The 14,970-nt window shown below is 40.3% G+C and overlaps 1 protein-coding gene across 1 annotated transcript in view; it reads right to left on the bottom strand.

The window, feature by feature from the left end:
• galnt14 (UDP-N-acetyl-alpha-D-galactosamine:polypeptide N-acetylgalactosaminyltransferase 14 (GalNAc-T14)) overlaps window positions 1-14,970 on the bottom strand; it is a 126,074-nt gene that overhangs the window by 88,082 nt on the left and 23,022 nt on the right. The window contains exon 2 of the mRNA XM_041252735.1: window positions 4,510-4,679. Coding sequence (XP_041108669.1) covers window positions 4,510-4,679 — 170 coding nt within the window. The remainder of the gene's footprint in view (window positions 1-4,509; window positions 4,680-14,970) is intronic.

The raw sequence follows: 14,970 nt of genomic DNA on the forward strand, positions 1-14,970 counted from the left end.
CAACTGCTACCTCAGTCTGGTCAAGTGCTTGTAAACAGTACTTTGTAGCAGGCGCAGGACAGCCCTAACAGCCTTCACAATAATTTTGCAGGGAGAACTAATGTGGCAATGAGACACTGTGGGCGAAGCTGCAAGCAGCTTAGCCCGAAGTGTGCATCTCGGTCAAACGCAGGACTGCTGAGCCCAGCAGCTGCGCTCGTATTTCTGTGAAAAAAAAAGAAAAATACACACGAGAAACACATTCTCACACAAACCAGTAACAATTGGATTACAGTATCAAAACACAACATTGTGCTGGGGAGGCAAAATGAACTGATCCCTGTAGCCAGCATTACACTTCAGCAATCAATATCAGACAGAAGGATATCTACATCATCAGATGGAAAACAACGCAAATAGATGGAGATGAAGATGGATCACATTAGTTTACTGTAAAGCTACGTCTTAGTTGGTGCTTATCTTGGCGAGAGCCGAGTTTAAATCAGCATGAAGTTCAACATCTACTCTCATGTGATGGAAATAATTTTTTTTTTTAAATTCAAATGAAGCGAGCAGTCTGACAGCGAGAACACAAGTAGCTGATTTAAAGTTGTTCGATCCCGGGGAAGTGGCGACGGAGTTGCTGGCATTGCGCGGGTCACAAGGCTGCTGTGGGACTAACGAAAACCACGGCTGAGTGCACATTATGTGTAAGTCGTAATTACTATAAGCATGTAACAATAAATCACATTAAATAGTGTAATTACAGAAGCTAATAAGCAGATATAAGTAATGACACTTATCTGTTCGTAGATCTCTCCCGCTTTCAGGTTGGATGAAAGGAAAAATAATGATGATGTTTATGTCGGCAGTCCTTTTATGCCCTTGGGAGGCAGACATGACTGCATCACAGACACTACATGCTACTGTGAGTATTTAGTGTTGTCTTATCTGTCTGTTTAATTGCTGTTATTCTAGTCGGCTTAATATCTGGGAGATGTCGCGCTAAGCCAGCATCAAACCCGGACTACACTGCACTACTGTTGTCACTAGGAGCACTCACTATTGGACTTGTGAACGTGTGTGTCTAAAGTGTTTGCCAGTATTAGTATTATTATTTTGGGACTGAACCCTGTGGTTTACCTGCGCGATATACAACGTTGTGTAGAGCCAGGTATTATTATTATTTAAGGTTGCCAAACAAGCAACACATATAAAGAGCTGTTTTTCACTGTGAACTGTGTTGTGTTGTGTTTGTTATTACTGAGCACTGCATCACCGCTACACCTGCACACTGCGAACCACTTTGTCGCAGACACACATACATTACAGTTCTATTCCAGTATATCAAACGCATGTTTTTGTGTCCTTCATAAACTGAAATGGTTGACAGTTGTACATATTTGTATACTTGTAAAAGTAAACAATAAATAACTTCTCTCACTTTAGATGTGTTAATATTCCAACTATTCTAATTAGCTTTTCAAATTCACATATAATTCTATGACAACATGAAAACAATCACAGTTGTTCTGGTTTTAGACCTGACCTGCCCAGTGGTGACTACACATGTAGTCAAAAGTGAATCCCCCTACCGTCTTTTTCGGAATTGTCAGCTCTTACCGTCAAGTAAAACGTGTTTTTATATATTTTTTTGTATTTAATCATAAATACATGTCCCATTGAAACTGATTTGGACAATAATGGATGACAATAAATATTCTAAGATTTAGATATTGCAGTATTATCAACCATCTCAGGTCTATTCTATTATCTGAGTTTTACTGAATTGCGCCAAAAAACATTTATAAGGACTGAGAGATTGACAGCTCTTGGAGTTGAATGCCTTTTTCTCATTTCTCAATTACCTTTAATTCATTCTATTGGACCCTCGCCCTCGTCCTTATGGACCTCTAATTTAGTTTTCAATGCAAGAACTCAGCCTGTGTAATGCTTCTGTCTTAAAGACCTGACATTATTTCTCTTACTGCCTTGACCCCAGTGAAAGCCAAATTAATAATTAATAAATTAAAATAAACTCGAAACCTTCATCCCCAACTACTGAGCTCCAGTTTGCTGCGAATTGCTGATATCCCGATCATTATGGCATGGATCCCTCTTAATGCAGTACCACAGCACCGGCAGCTGCAATATTGATAATAAATTGAGTAACTATACAAACCCAGTCTGAACTTTCAGTGATAGGAATCTTTCCATTTTGGATGCTAATAGGCAGAGTTTCCTAACCCGTTCTTTGGAAAATTTCTCAAATTAGGCACTTGACTACTGGTAGTATTTATCTATCAATTCTGAAGAGTATGAAATCTTTCCCAAATAAGAACTAAATTGGTCAAACTATGTTCGTTGAAGTTTACTATTTTTTTTACACTGTAAAAACAGTACAGTATTAAGTCTAGTATTATATATTTGTGTTTTGGTCGCATCCTGGTTATGGTTCAAGTGGAATTCCAACCACATGATTGCTTGAGCACCAAACCCTCTACTGTATATGAAAACTGCATTGCATTCTATCAGCTAATGTCGTGTGATAATCATATTTTCCTATATTAACAACTGGCTTAAAACCGTTATGATAATCCTTGTTCTGTCAAACACCAACAAAAATGGTAGAGAAACCAAGGAAACCGAAAAAAAACAGAATGCCTCCCCTTTGATCTAAATAACTTGTATATATTCCACCGGAGCTGTGCTTCTAAATAGTCTTTCTTATTTAAGTCCAAATGTTTAGACAAAACATAGAAAGGCCATTTTCAAGGGACATTCTACTAACAATGAACCTACAAATGACTTTCAAAAACTAAGAGTGGGCATGTTGGGGACTAGTGTCACATTTCAGCTTTTCTGAAAAAAAAAAAATTCAAACAAACAGCCCATGGCAAGTTCCAACTATTTTGTATTCTAGTTCAAAGCTATTCATCCTTACGAAATATAGGCAACTGCCAAATACCTATTGCTCATGCAATTACAGTTCCAACATAAATAATGAAAACACATGAGAAATATGGATGTACTCTTTCTCCCCCAACCTACAGATGCCGTTAATTGTTGATAACAAAATAAGATAAAATTCTGCATGCAACAAAGATAATGTGTGCAACACAGCCTTGCATGATCATTTATCTTGGCACAGTACATGTGAGATAACATTTAGGATTAAAAGCATTTATATCACCACCCAATGTAATGTGCAGTCAACTGTATTTTTCCCCATGCATAGAAATGCATATTCAACATGAATTTAAATTACCTTGCAGAGTTTTCTTACATTTTTTTAGCCAGCAAACCAGCTCCCTCACGACCTCCAAGGGTGCACCTTAAAGACCAACTATGTATGGGTTTGAAATACTGCAGTTTTATTAACTAATCTATTCTTATTCATCTTTAGGGTCACTTTGTAGATCATTTGCTGTTTCTGTCATCACAACTGGTTGAGCTAAAAGTATCCCTGTGGTCTAAAAAGCACCCTCAAAACATGTCTTATCTCCAAGTAGAGTTGGTCCATCAGTGTTCTTTGTGGTATTTCTAATTGATTTGTTTCTAGCATCCAATTGGTACAAAGTGTTGCAGTGGTACAGATTAATGGTTTAAATCTGGTGTACCACCTGAGCCCATAGGGGTGCTTTAAACTTCTTAGTTTTAAAATGTATTAATGAAAATTATAAACAAAGTGAATTTAAAAACAATAATACATTAATGAACATAACTGTCCTTACAAATATAGATTAAATGAGTTACAATACCTTCATCAGTCTATTTTTATAGGACAGACTTTATCACCCAAAAAGGCCCCATTTCCAAGTGGAACAGAGTAACCCGCTGATTTATAACAGATTATAATGTATATGTTGGAAATAACTGATTTACCCAGGGAAAGGGTATTCATTTCTGCTATCAAGTAACTCTGCTAGATTCAGCATTGAGATTTTCTACTGGTCCATTAAATGCTGCTAGTGGACAGATGGCATATTCTCTAGCTAGCTGGCCATTGTTACTGTAAATTCTTTGAAATGAAACTGTGCTGTGCTTGTCCACTTACCACTTTCCTGCCCTAAACATTTTTTTTTACTATTATCCATTTCCTGCCTGCGAAGAACCAGAGATAACTTTATTTGTAATTTAAAAAATAAATGGTTACTTGACCTTAAAATGTTAAACAATGTAGATGGAAGTGTAATGGACCGACATGCTAATCAAGGATAGTTCATTTATGTAGGGTAGAGAATACATATGGCAATGCAGCTACAGGATCTGTTAACAGGAGTATTGCATGTTCATGCTGTCTGTGCAATTGCAGAAGGAGGTCATTTTTGAGTAATATTTTATTTGCTAAATATAAACAGATTTTTTCTCTAATGTTTTATATGTTTCTATTAAGTAGCCTTTTACAAATGTAAAACTATAGAACTGAAGTCAAGTAGACAAACAGAAGAGTTTTTGACTAAAGTGAAGGAAGTACTGCTTGTTTTTAAGTAGTTAGACAAGCTTACTTAAATTGTGACAAAACAGTACCTGTAATGCCTCGTGTCCCTGAGAGCCCGATTGCTAGGTATCCGTTCACATTCCCGCTGGTTAAAGGCATACTGTTTGTATGGATCCTGGCCAGGCTTCCATCGGCGGGCACTGAGATAATTCCTCTCATCAAACTCATCCAGGAGGTCATCCCATTCCGCATCTGACAGCTGAAACAACAACATTGCTACTGATTAAAAAATATTTACACACATCAGAAGTTTACGGACATGCACATCTGTTTTATATATATATATACCACAAGCGTGGGTATACTGTATCTAGCGTGGGATCCATTTTTGTTAGCCTGCTCACGAGGCATAACATACTGATCGGGACTAGTTTCTAATGTGTCTTTGTTTATATTACAATCCAGTGGTGTAGGCCTACTGCTGAAATTCAGGATGCAGCTGAGCTTCAGTAGTTCAAACAATTGTGCCACGGATATGTGTTTTCTACAAGTCTTTTTTTTTTACAGATTTCTATTGTTGTTTTGATTTGGAATCCCATTTCCTTGTTAACAAGTGTAGTCAAGAAATTCCAGTTACCAATCTGCCTGCTTCTGACTTATCCGAACAGCCTGTAGCCCCTTCACGGGTAACAGCAATAAACAGAGACAGGCCTAATGAAAATGAACCATTTCATTTAAAATCAGTAGATATTGCGGAAAAGTTTTACTTAAAGACAATGAAAATAAAAATACAGTGTAACCCCATGTGGCAGGCTGTCGAGTGGATAGAGGCCCAGAGACAGACTGCAGTTCAAAAAATATATACTTTTATTATAAATAGATACAAAAATAAAAAGGCACAAGGGCCAAAACAAAGGGATTGAAACACAAAGACAAAAAGCAAAATGTACAAAATAAAGGTTTCCAGGCTGGGCAATGCCTTCACTGGATTTAGAAAATTGAAGAATCACAACCTGCTTCCTCAGCTCCTTCCTCCCAAATGAGAAGCAGAGGCCTCCTTTTATGTCAGGTGACTGGGCGCTGATTGATCGTTAATTAACCTAATCAACTAATCAACCCTAGCCACCTGAACATAATAAACCCAGGCAGGTAGGGGAAATTAACCCCATCCCTGCCAATTTAAAAAGGGCAGAGCTTTGCTCTGCCACACCCCACTTCTCCTCTATGACTCTTCTTCAGGGCGCTTGGGGCCAAGAAGAAAGACATGGGACCTGGGATCGATGAGTTATGCTTCAAAAACGGATAAGAGTGGTGGATTTCCCTCCCAAGTCTATATACTTGCCATAAGGCAATATTGCTAGTTAGACATAGAATTACCGGCAAGGCAGCTAATCTAACTAGGGACATTAATTGCAAGGGCAGTGCCTCCACTCTACTGGTTTAGCTAGACTAGGTGTATAACAAAGCAGAGAAATGTAAATGTACATACAACTATGTGCTACGACATAATACAGTTTTAAAACAAACAACGGATTTTATTTTCTGTGAACAGGAGAGATAAAACTGGTTAATAGCAAAATGCATGCTCAGTTAAAGAAAAAATACATGCTTCCCAGTTAACATAAACCTTCAACTCAAAAATTACATGAGGTATACAGTCAGCACTATATACGACCTTCAGATACACATCAGTCACGTTTTTACCATCCTTGTATTAAGAATAAAATCTCCATTATATATGTAACAAATGAATGCACTTACTAGTCACACGCGATTTTGAATCCGTCACCATTTTTCTGATACAAAGCCCATCGCTTCATTATTACAATTGACTTGTTTAACCATCACAGCCCGCTCTGAGCCCCCCATACCGCTGCAGGAGGCAGTCGACGAAAACTCTGACTCCTTTTCGCTCATTCTCTTGTCTGGAACATCTTCTTCACAAGTTCTACATGTATTCTAATTGCTGTTATCTATACAAACAGCTTGATCTGAATCTGATTTTACAGAACTTGTGGCAAAATATTTTCGTAGCATACTGTCTGTTTTAACGCACCAGTTTTGTGAGAATTTGTACCTGCATGTGCCACTACAGTCAGAATACTTCCTTCAACCATTTGAAGAAATGCCACCTTTCAGAAAATTGTTTGTGGTGTCAGATTATTAATGTTTCTGAAGTTTTTTCTTTTGATTTTTCCAGGCCTTCACTCCATTTTCAGTGAAAGCGGGGTCTTCTGAACTTCTGAAAAAGTGTCTTCAAGGAAAGCAGGAAACCAGATCTGCCTACTTACTGTACTCTAAATATGAAAATGTATTTTAATATTCTGATGAAAATGAATGGTTTTCCTTATCAAAGACAGTTTTCAGATACACAGGTAAACAAGACTATGATGGTCCTGTTGCAGTATCACCAAGGTACAAAATACAGGATTTAGGTGCATTTCAATGTCATTGGAGGAGACAATGCTTGGCTGGTTTAACGTCCATTCTTCCCGCCGATCTGAGCCCTGTATAGATATTCAAAAGTTTATGGTAAGAGTGCAGTTATTATTGTTTTTTTGTTGCAAATACCTTATGAAATACATTGAATGTCCCTTGATTATAAGTATAATAGTAAGTGTGAGTTTAGAAGCTTAGTCAGTATTAATTGATTTAATCTGGTGTGAAGTGATGGAAATGGTGTTCGAAATTGGTGTAGGTACTGTAGGACGGCAGAACAGGTTAAAAAACAGGTTTAAAAAAAAACAGTGCAGCTTGTTATCCTTACTATTTTTCTAATTTGCTTAAATAGACATAACATGTTTTAAAGTACAAGCTAGGGCAATGTCAAACTTAATTTATTTGACCATCTTATGTTGGGGGAAAAAAAAAAAAAAAGCAATGTAAAATATATATGTAGCATCTCTGAGTGGTTTTTAGGTCCGTTTTGTGCTATACATTATACAAGTTCTCAACAAGACAGAGGAGAATGAACCCAGTTTACAGCTTTTATTTGTGTCTGTCAGTCAGTATTTTTCAAACTAAAAAAACTAAAATAACAACTAAAATAGCAACTAAAAACCTGTGAATGATTATAACCCAGGCAAACAAGTTATCTATATGTATTATACACACACACCATCACAGACTCTTTTGGAAATCAGGTAAGTTATCACAATATCCTTTCAATAAAAGCTCAAGACACACGTTTTAATAATATATAGGTAAATCTTGGTTTTATTTCAGTCACAGCTGTACCAGGAGGGGTAGGTGGCTAGAGATACAGCTCTGCTCAAACCACAGGGAACACAAATCAAAAACACACAAACTGGTGAACAAAACAAATAATTCTAGTGCCACAGAAATCACTTAAAACAAATAAAACTCTGGATCTTGTGAAACAAATAAATCAAATAAACAAAATAAACCACATAAATTCCAGCAAATAATTACGACTAGTAAATACAGTGTACTGTGGGGTCAACAGGGGTGCAATACCAGCCCAAGCCACAAAAGGAACAGCTGACACAAGCTGCATTAACAATTAGGTTTAAACTGCAATTTCACAGGTTAAGTTTATTCTATAGTTAAAAGGGTATATGATGTTTAATACAAACTTTAGAACACATCATAAATAAATAGGCAAGAGCTAAAAACAATTTTAAATAAAGTACAGCAAAAATTCACGGTGATTGATAAGTAGACAAAGGGAACGAGAGTGAGGAATCGGAAAGACAGCGGAAGATGACTTCAAATAGCAATTACACAGACCACACACCAACAGATCGGCCGACGTCAGAATCAATGAGGTTCAGCTGGGGACAAGACCTCAACTGTGATGGTTGCCATTCTCTTTGGGAACCAGGGTCATGGTAATAACCTAAAGTTCCCTTTCAATTCGAATGACAACCATTACCGAATGGGAAAGCTGTACCAAAGCTGTCGTGGCTCCAGATTACCAACAGTACAGCCCACATGTCGCCTAAGGGCATGCCACCTGCAAAACTCTAGAGCCCAGAGAGGGTCTTGTTCCGTTTCTAACATCAAGGCGGTAAAAACGCACAAATGTCTCACTACCTGTCCATGTAGCAGCATTGCATAACTAAGGAGGCACCATGAAGGAAAGACCCCTGGTAGAATGGGCCGTAATGTCCCCCGGTAATGAGGAGTCCATTTGTTCATACGCCAAGCGTATCACATCTGTCACCCAGTGTGCTAGACGTTGCTTCGATAGGGCCTGACCTCTAGAGCAGGACCCATAGCAGACAAACAGCTGGTTGGACTGTCTCCAGGACACCGTCCTATCCAAATAACAGCGCAGAGCCCGAACTGGGCATAGCGTGTGTTGTCTACGGTCCTCCTCTGACTCGTGTGGGGGGGGGGGGGGAGGTCTGAAAGTTTCCATTGATTGGTTAATATGGAATGAGGATACCACCTTTGGCAAAAAGGAGGGATTTGTTCTTAATGATACCCGCGCGCCATTTCCAATGAAAGCCATACATGTGTCATCTATGAACAGCGCATGAAGCTCACTTACTCGTATGTCTATTAAAAATGCCACCTTCAATGAAACAAGGAGTATCGCCCTCACTGGTTCGATGGTGGTGAGGAGCACAATGGGCAGAATTGTAGAGCGTATCCATGTCTCATTGACGATAGCACCCAGGAGTCCTGGGTGCAGCCTTGCCATGGGTGTTGCTGTTGGTCAGTCCGGTTGTGGGGGGGGTTGGTGGTAGCTGGTGCCCCTCAGGGGCGGTCTCCCTTGGGCTTGGGAGGGGGCTGGTCTTTCTTAGGCCCCGGCCTCGGTCTCCGGCCGGAGAACCGGTTACCCCTGGCCTGCGGTGGTCCCCTGCCGCTGGCTCTGCCTCTGCCTGCTTGTCTACTCTGGGGTGGAGGGCGGTGTTCAGACCCTTTTACCCCAGCAGGCTGCGAATGCCACCTTGGGCACTGACTGTACATGGAAGGAGCGAAAACTTGGAGGCAACCTCCGTGGCCTTGTGGGACCTCCAAAGGCTCACATCAATGGTCACCCCAAAAGTCTGCCCTGGTGTAATGGGGGCTTCCAGTAGCGCCACCTTCTCGGTCTCCATGACCTTGGCTTGTGTCAGTCACAAATGCCAGCAGCCAGCCTCCATCACTGCCAGCGACCTCCCTGATGCCTGACCTAACTCCATCATCACCTCTGTAGCTCTTTCCTGCAACTTTTCCTCTGCTAACTGGTTTTGGTAGAGCACAAGTATAGCCATGGCATTTGCTGCTCGGACTGACAGCGCTGCCGATGCGTACACCTTTTTGAGCATCGCATCCGCTGTATTGCAAGGCTTGGACGGGCAGGTTGGGTCCTTATCCACCTTGGTGAAGGTGGAGCCTTGCACCAATACCGTGACTGTGTCCCCGATAGTGGGGAATGTGACTAGGCCCACTTCTTGGGCTCCTGCAGTATGAAGCAGAGACTCTGCTGTTCTGGAGGCTGAGGGTGCAGATGCTGGGTTGCTCCAGGAGGAGCACACCAATTCCAGGAAGTCCTGGCATAAGGGGACGTCATGCTGTGGGTGTCCTTTTCTCGGGTGGGGGCTGGGGCTGCCCAGTGTAGGGGGCAGCCTGCCCTGTTATTTTAATAGGGTCTCCAGCATGGTCTGCTGAGCCCTTACAGTCTCTGCTAGCTCTGCGAAGTGTCGCTCGGCCAAGCTTGGGTGCTTTCGAGGCGACTGTGACAGGGATCGTCTGCACCTGTGTGGGGATGGGGAGCAGTGCCTGTGCGGCGACCGCCTGTCCCCTGGTGAGCACTGTCGGTGCCGAGTTTGGAGTCAAGAAGCGCGCGGTTGGTGTCGAGAGGTCGGTGCCGAGTCAATTGGTGCCGGGGTCAGTGCCGATGGGTAGCATGGTCGGTGCCGGGCTGTAGACGGCTCCGAAGAGGTTCACCGGTGCCGAATCAATCGGTGCCAGGAACGGCGCCGAGGAGAGCGCTGTCGATTCCAAGTGGTCGGTGCCGAGTGGACCTGTTCCAAGGTCGGTGCCGGGCTGTAGGTGGTGCCGAAGATGTTTACACCAGAGCGGAATCAATCGGTGCCAAGTAGGCGTTGTTTTTCTAAGCCTCGCAAGTCGGTGGGAAAACCGCGGTAGATGCCGTTGTACAGCCAATTCAGTCCACGTGGTCGCCGAGGGCAAGCGCAGCCATGGTAGGAAAGCCCGAGGCTTGAGATGGGCGCTAGGCCCGAGCTGTTTTTTTTTTTTGTTTGTTTTTGGTCGCTGTGACCGATTAAATCAACGTAGAGGATGACACCGCGAGCCCTCTCACAGCAGGGCCCTGATAGGGCAACTTTTTTATATATGCTCGGTGATTGACAGTCAGAGAGGCTCTTCCCATTCGGTAATGGTTGTCATTCGAATTGAAAGTGAATCAAGATTCTCACTTTCTTTCTATAGACTCCACTGCATGCCGCAGCCCCACTCGTCCTTGCCATTCCTCTGTCTCTCAACAAATTACAATACACTTCTCCCTCTCCCTGGTGATTCACTCCAACACAGCATATAAACAGCAGAAAAGGCAAACAAGGAAATTAGCTGCCAATTACATGATTAACCAATAGTATAGATCATGCAAGTAGAGAAAATTAATACAACATACAGCACATAACAGGTATCAGGTGCGTCAATTAGAAACAACAACATAACCGCATCAAATGAAAGGTAAGCTCCCGATAATTAAAAGGACCGTCTCAACCTATTCTAAATGACACCAGCCTTTGGCTATTATATAACTAATTAACCAGTGTATTAGCAGCATCTGTTCTGTGCAGTGTGCAACAATTGATTTATTAAAGCAGTCTTAACGCTAATTAATATACCTCTATATATATATATACACACACACACACACACACACACACACACAAACACCCACACACACACAAAGTGAACTACATTACATCTAAATGGAACCCTACTTATTTTAAAGCACAGCCCTTCAACTATGTATTTTTGCATTCCCTAAAAAGTTTTTTTTTCTTTTACTGCTGTTCTTCCCCCAACTCGTTGATTCTTTCATTGAAATTTGTTACCGAAATATGTGTGTGTGTGTGTGTGCGTGTGTGTGTGTGTGTGCGTGCATGCGTGCGTGCGTGTGTGTGTGTGTGTGTGCTGGGCAGGGGGTTGTTTGGGTGGTAGGGGGCAGGTTACAACGTGCTCACCTACATACACGTCAAATCAGATGAAATAATCAGATATGCATTACACTCGTTTAACCCTCACTCAAGTCAAAATTTTATAGGGTTGTATATGTGAGTGCTGACTGTAATCAAGCAAAGTTTTAAATAAACTGACTGCATTGAAGTGCAACACGCAGGTTGTACTCACCTCAAAGCAACATGAGCAAATCAATAAAATAATAAACAGTCACTTTTTATTCTTTGAAAGAAAAGGAAATTGTAGCAATAGTTTACAGCTATTTACCACTTGAATAAAAATAAAATGTCACTCGGTGGAGCTTGTGTTAAAAATACACTCAAATCAATGTTGTCCTATTGAAGCTAACACCAGCAAAAACAAACAAACAAAAAAGAATATGTCAGCACAGTCAATTACAGTCATGATGAAATAATGTCTCTAGTTCCAATGTGAAAGTAAAAAAAAAAAAAAAGTTATCTTCTTTAAACCCTCTTGTAACCAAAAAACAACAAAAAATGGAATTGAATGTCCCTAAATATGTATAATTAGTCCCAGTCGTCTGGCGTCTGGTCCTCTTGAATTGAGGTTTTCTTTTCTCTTTTCCCTCTTTTTTCAGCAAACACTATTTTAGAGTGGTGAATGACACTCTCGTTAAAAAAAAAAATAACCTTAAGCTTTCAGGTCTGACTTTAGCCAAACGCTAAACAGTTATTTTCTTTTTTTCCTAAGCACTAAACTTTGACTTGTATAAATCAGCTTGGCAGACTGCTAAGCTAAAAGCCTCCATCTCTATGTTTTATTTATTTTTCAATCTCCCTTCTCACGTCCTCTCTCTCCACACGCTCCCTAAAGCCACCCACATCAGTCAGAGGTCAGAAAGCCACTCCCTCCAACGCAGGTCCTATGTTTAAGGGGGGCGCTCGAGAAAGTTCGGCAGTGATTGACAATATCAGTTATAATAAGAGGTGGTCTCTTAGAATGATTGCCAGGATGTGCAGTATCCACGAGGCAGGTTTTGAACTTGGACCTCATAAGCACCAGAGCAGACTGGACCAATCAGGTTACAACATTAAAGAAAACAGTCTGTAAGTCCTTCATTAACTCAGAAAACATACAAATACAAATACCCATTTCAATCTGCACATGAAGTGGTTGTGCATTTCTCTGTGCCTATACACAAATACATATTTTACATCACCTGTGCTACATAACCCACACTCTGTGCACAACTACACACATACATATAACAGATAACAGAAAACACAAAATACACACAGGGGTGGGGCACCCTGCCACGACCAGTAATACAATTATATGCAACCTCCCACTGTGTATCATGAATAAAATAGCTGTGATATATAACCTTACAGTATATACCCTTTTGTGGTATTTACTGTCTATATTTTTTTCCGCTTTAGTACACCCTCTTTAAGTGTATGCTAGTGTCACATCTGTAATGTTTACAATGATGAATTGCCAGAGCCAAGATTTGGCAAATTCCATTCCATAGTCCAAAATAATGCATGATATGGTGAATCATTAACAAAAGTTAAAAAAAAAAAAATGCATTTCTGGTAGAGATCTTTAGTGAACAATCAGAATTCCCATGCTACTGGCATTGGATGTCCTTCAGACTGACAATCCATTTTTGTTTTGGATTCTTTAGAGGTTGGGAAATGAAGATCAAAAAAACAAAGACAACACTGGCGTTACACTTCCTTATTTGTAGTTATTTAATTTGATCAGATATGCTGGCTGCTTTCCAGTGGTTTCACTTTGACTGCTGTTTGTTTCTATGGACGTATTACTCACCACAGGAACTCCACATTAAAGAGAATGACAAGCCGCCAAGAGACGATGTCATAAAGTACACATTCTTATCTGTCATGAAAGACAGCAAGACTTGATAGAAGTGACATAAATCACCACTCCCTGCTGATTTGACTGCATGTGAATATATTTTATTTCCAAAGCACTGCTGATTGCTGAGGGGATGTAATGATGCCAGAGTCTTTTACGGTTAATTTTTATTGTTTCAATGTGGTATGAAGCAAAGCATCTGTCAAATAAGTTACCTTGTAAATTTCACTTCAAAAGTAATTGCAAACCAGTTCCGAATGGCAGAGATCTATGGTAGCAAATTCCAAATCTGATGAAACATGGCTAATACTTTTGTAATGAATAGTCACAAGAAAGAAGCAGCCAGCTGTTCTTACTGGCTTGTAACTAAGGGCACATTTTGAGGTTAGGACACAATACCAAACAGAAGTTTAAACTTTTGATAGTACTCATTTGCATAATTTACTGGTGACATCACCATAGCTATTAGTTTATATTTGATTGAAAATCCTATTTACTTACAGGTAATCTGTATAAATGGAATACAACATTCACGTGTAGTTGCTTGATCTGCTTTGACTCAGGCAGTTTCGAACACTGCTAGAGGAGATGGACAGCGCTTTAATGACATTCCACTTCACAGCAGTGTTGCCAGGTCACTGCTTCCATAGGCATTTGTTGACATTGATGTTAGACGAGCTGTACTGGGGCATGTAGTTTCTATCAAATTTATATAAGGTATCTTTTCTTATGAAAGCTTTTGATTGTTTTTTTTTTTTTATGTATAGGCCTACATGTTAATAATAAGCTTGCTTTCAGTTAAGTCGTGGCAAGGTTTTGGTGCGGTTTGCGGTTGTTTTGATACAATCAAGCTCTTTTTGACACAAAAAGGAGAAAACTACACCGAACTGGATGATGACAAATGGCTGGGAAGCTCATGTTCTTAAATGACATCACCACTCACCTAAAGAAACCCAACCTCCGTCTCTAGGGTGAAGGGCAAAGGGTTCTGGTTCTTTATGAAACCTGGAAGGGATTTGTTGCAAAACTAGGAAGTTTTTTCTTGGGATATTTGAACTTCGACTTTCCGCTACTTCCAACCTCTAAAAGAGCTATCAACATGTTGGACCGTCAATGTCAATGAGATTGGAATGTATATCCAAGCGCTGGAATCCGAATTTTCTGACAGATTTCAAGACTTCCAGCTATTTGGGCCGATGTTTTCTTTTCTAATTGAAACTTTTTTTACATTTCACCACAATTTGTAATTCTGTTTTAAATTCTCAATATCTAACTGTAATATAGATTTAAATCCCGTGGACAAGCCTTCTACTGTAATAGTAATGTCGTTTTAAATCTCTCAAGCGGAGTTTCCAATAGAAATGTAGAATTTGTTGTCACTCAGTAGTTGGACAGGTTTAAAACATTCAGAACGAATCAGTCAGTTCGTTTACATGAGCATAAGAATTCTGATATTTTTCAGAAAACTAATTCTGATATCAAAAGTCCTGTAAACACAGCTTCCGGAAAATGCATCGGAATATTCAGAAAGTTAGTTTGTAGAA

Source organism: Polyodon spathula, chromosome 6 (genome assembly GCF_017654505.1).
Source record: "Polyodon spathula isolate WHYD16114869_AA chromosome 6, ASM1765450v1, whole genome shotgun sequence".
NCBI classification, from domain to species: domain Eukaryota; kingdom Metazoa; phylum Chordata; class Actinopteri; order Acipenseriformes; family Polyodontidae; genus Polyodon; species Polyodon spathula.